At 43.5% G+C, this 4,395-nt stretch overlaps 1 protein-coding gene across 1 annotated transcript; it reads left to right on the top strand.

Annotated features, from left to right (window-relative positions):
• Positions 1-3,004: 3,004 nt before the first annotated feature.
• On the top strand, positions 3,005-4,003 carry LOC101948007 (olfactory receptor 52R1-like). The gene has a single exon (XM_005310487.4). It carries the CDS (start codon positions 3,005-3,007, stop codon positions 4,001-4,003), a length of 999 nt encoding a protein of 332 aa, XP_005310544.4.
• Positions 4,004-4,395: the final 392 nt, after the last annotated feature.

Raw genomic sequence — 4,395 nt, 5'->3', positions numbered from 1 at the left:
TGCAGTTTATTTCACCAATCCCATGTGCAAAGGTAAAATCCTTCCCCTGCTCCAACTCACCAACTCAGTATTTTCCACTACTAAATCAAATGCCTCTGAGAAATCAAGGTTCGTTGCATCTGCGTGGTTCCCCTGATCCACCAAATGTGTACCCTTGATCAACCAATGTGTACTCTCATAAAAGGATGAAATCAGGTTTATTTGACAAGACCTGTTTTTCTTATAAAAAGGACTTTCCTTTTATATTTCAGTACTTTACATATGACACAGGAATTGACATAAATATTTTTGAGGATTTATCTTGTTCTTAATATATTTAATAAACTCCTTTTTGTGATCCATAGCCCTGCAATACATGGTGTTTTCCCTGATGTCTTAACGTTCCTTATCAATTTTCTTAACTTCTGATTTCTATTGTTGGCTAGCTATTTTCCCTTTTTCCTCTTTGTTACATGTTGCTTCCCTCCCTCTAATTGTTACCTTCATTTTACCACAAATCTGAGTTTTTACCCAAAGTTGTTCACTTTGTTGACTCTGGAATCGTGAGTTTTCTGATATCTAATAAATAGTTATCAAAGAATTACCAATATTCATTCATATTTTTCTGTCTAAATTTTTCCTCCCAATCAGTTTTGCTAACAATTTTCCTCAGCTTTAGGGATTTAGTCCTCTTGGAGCACTAAGTGTGTATAGATAGTATTGGTTGGGAACTGGCCATTTGAATGTAAATCAGTTTCCTTGTTTATTTTCCTCTCCTATATCATGTGGTCTCTTCTTTGTCTCTTGTATACACTAAAGAGTCCCAGACTTTTAGCTCCTTAATAGAGACTGGATGACCAAAACTGAACACATTCCCAAACATGTTATGCTCCATCCCATATCTTAGGGATCTGAACATTTCTTTTATTTTGTCCACTACTGTGAATGAGCTGGTGTTTCTCTTGAGCTGCTATCAATGGTGTCCAGGTCTTTTCCCTCAGGTATGTTCTAGTTGGGATGTTTCTCTCCGCAAATATCTCTGAAAAAATTTATTTTTTTCCCCTCTCTGATTTCGAGCAACTGGATGAATGGGGTCAAGTATCAGAGGGGTAGCTGTGTTAGTCTGAATCTGTAAAAAGCAACAGAGGGTCCTGTGGCACCTTTAAGACTAAGAGAAGTATTGGGAGCACAAGCTTTTGTGGGTAAAAACGTCACTTCTTCAGATGCAAGTAATGGAAATTTCCAGAGGCAGGTATAAACCAGTATGGAGATAACGAGGTTAGTTCAATTAGGGAGGGTGAGGTGCTCTGCTAGCAGTTGAGGTGTGAACACCAAGGGAGGAAAAACTGCTTCTGTAGCTGGATAGCCATTCACAGTCTTTGTTTAATCCTGATCTGATGGTGTCAAATTTGCAAATGAACTGGAGCTAAGCAGTTTCTCTTTGGGGTCTGGTCCTGAAGTTTTTTTGCTGTAAGATGGCTACCTTTACATCTGCTATTGTGTGGCCAGGGAGGTTGAAGTGTTCTCCTACACGTTTTTGTATATTGCCATTCCTGATATCTGACTTGTGTCCATTTATCCTCTTGCGTAGTGACTGTCCAGTTTGGCCAATTTACATAGCAGAGGGGCATTGCTGGCACATGATGGCATATATAACACTGGTGGACATGCAGGTGAATGAGCCGGTGATGTTGTAGCTGATCTGCTAAAGGTAGCCATCTTACAGCAAAAAACTTCAGGACCAGACTCCAAAAACAAACTGCTGAGCTCCAGTTCATTTGCAAATTTGACACCATCAGCTCAGGAGTAAACAAAGACTGTGAATGGCTATCCAGCTACAGAGTAGCAGCCGTGTTAGTCTGTATCCGCAAAAAGAAGAACAGGAGGACTTGTGGCACCTTAGAGACTAACAAATTTATTAGAGCATAAGCTTTCGTGGACTACAGCCCACTTCTTCGGATGCATATAGAATGGAACATATATTGAGGAGATATATATACACACATACAGAGAGCATAAACAGGTGGGAGTTGTCTTACCACCTCTGAGAGGCCAATTAATTAAGAGAAAAAAAACTTTTGAAGTGATAATCAAGCTAGCCTAGTACAGACAGACAGTTAGATAACAAGTGTGAGAATACTTACAAGGGGAGACAGATTCAATGTCTGTAATGGCTCAGCCATTCCCAGTCCTTATTTAAACCGGAGTTGATTGTGTCTAGTTTGCATATCAATTCTAGCTCAGCAGTTTCTCGTTGGAGTCTGTTTTCTCTTAATTAATTGGCCTCTCAGAGGTGGTAAGACAACTCCCACCTGTTTATGCTCTCTGTATGTGTGTATATATATCTCCTCAATATATGTTCCATTCTATATGCATCCGAAGAAGTGGGCTGTAGTCCACGAAAGCTTATGCTCTAATAAATTTGTTAGTCTCTAAGGTGCCACAAGTCCTCCTGTTCTTCTATCCAGCTACAGAAGCAGTTTCTGCTCCCTTGGTGTTCACACCTCAACTGCTAGCAGAGCACCTCACCCTCCCTGATTGAACTAACCTCGTTATCTCCATGCTGATTTATACCTGCCTCTGGAAATTTCCATTACTTGCATCTGAAGAAGTGAGGTTTTTAGCTACTGGATGAATGGGGGAACTCCCTTCATTATGGACTCACTATCCTGATTCTCATTGCATTAAGGAACAATGATGGATAACCAGTATCCACACTTGTGTTTTCTGCTGGTGCCTCTTAAGGTTCCCCCACCACAACGTGTACGAATTATTAATGCAGGGAGACCAATACAAATATGGAATTGGATTTAGTAGGGTAATTATTCATAGTTATTTTCTCTGAATAATGAAAATGTCATTTTTCAGTGTGTGAAGAGTGATCAGTCTGCTTCTACCATGAGAACAGCCTCCACTACTGCATGCAGTGTCTCATATTAACATTGTATCTCCATGCAGGCATTTCAACTGTGCCCATCACCCGAGATCCTGGGAACACACAGAAAGTCAGGGGAGCATATGGTAAATGCAGAAGACACTCTTATGCCTCAGAGTTGGACACTTTCTCCCCTACGCCATGTCAGATTATAACAGAACCAACTTCACCAACCCCTCCACCTTCATCCTGCTGGGCATTCCTGGCCTGGAGGCAGCCCATCTCTGGATCTCCATTCCCTTCTGTGCTATGTACGCCATAGATTTGTTGGGGAACTTCACCATCCTGTTCATCGTGAAGAGGGAGCCGAGCCTCCATGAGCCCATGTTCTATTTCCTCTGCATGCTGGCCATCACCGACCTGGTCATATCCACATCCACCCTACCCAAAATGCTGAGCATCTTCTGGTTCAGTTCCCGGGAGATCAGTTTCAGTGCCTGCCTCACCCAAATGTATTTTGTTCACTCCTTCTCAGGGATTGAGTCTGGAATCCTCGTGGCCATGGCTTTCGATCGCTACGTGGCCATCTGCGATCCCCTGAGACATTCCACAATCCTGACAAACCCTGTGGTGGCCAAGATAGGCCTGGCCGTGGTGCTGCGCAGTGGCATACTCGCATTACCCTATCCCTTCCTGGCGAGCCGGTGGCCATATTGCAGAACCAACATCATCCCCCACTTTTATTGTGAGCATATAGCTGTGGTGAAGCTGGCCTGCGCTGACATCCGCATCAGTAGTTACTACGGCCTGTTTGATCTTCTCTCTGTGATCGGAATGGATGTGTTTTTTATCGCCGTGTCCTATACTCTGATCCTCAGGGCCATCTTCCGCCTCCCCACGAAGGATGCCCAGCTCAAAACTTTTGGGACCTGCATCTCTCATGTTTGTGCCATCTTAGCTTTGTACATCCCAGATTTATTTTCCTCTCTCATGCTGCGTTTTGGCCACAATGTGCCACTGCACTTCCTCATTCTCATTACCGGTGTGTACCACCTCATTCCCCCGGTGCTGCATCCCATCATTTACGGGTTGAGGACCAAACAGATCCGGGACAGGCTGCTCCAGCTCTTTACTCATAAAAAGACCTAAATGTTTTCTCCTTGTGCTCCGGATCTCAGATTGAGCTCTGTGCAGAGCTGGGTGCTGGGGCCTCTTCCCTGAATCACTTACTGGACAGACAGAGAGACATTAAACCCTTCCCTGTTCTTACTGTGCTATGTCAATGTAATGAACTGGGGAGTCAGTCTGTGTACACTGTACTCGGTTGCCACCTTTCTAGTTGCTGGTAGCTGGATCCCTGAAATTGCAATCTTGCCTCACCTCTTCTGTCAAGCATCAACCCTGCTGTGTGTCTTCTCCCCAAGGTGCTGCCACTGTCACTTTCTCCTGTCTTCCCCTCCCCTTGTCAGCTGCGACCCAGTCATCTCTAAAACCAATATGTTCTCACATATGGCAAGTCACTTAAGGGTTAATTTTTTAAT

Source organism: Chrysemys picta, chromosome 1 (genome assembly GCF_011386835.1).
Source record: "Chrysemys picta bellii isolate R12L10 chromosome 1, ASM1138683v2, whole genome shotgun sequence".
Classification (NCBI taxonomy): domain Eukaryota; kingdom Metazoa; phylum Chordata; order Testudines; family Emydidae; genus Chrysemys; species Chrysemys picta.
The sequence above is the reverse complement of the archived record's forward strand: the minus strand, read 5'-3'. Positions and strand labels throughout refer to the sequence as shown.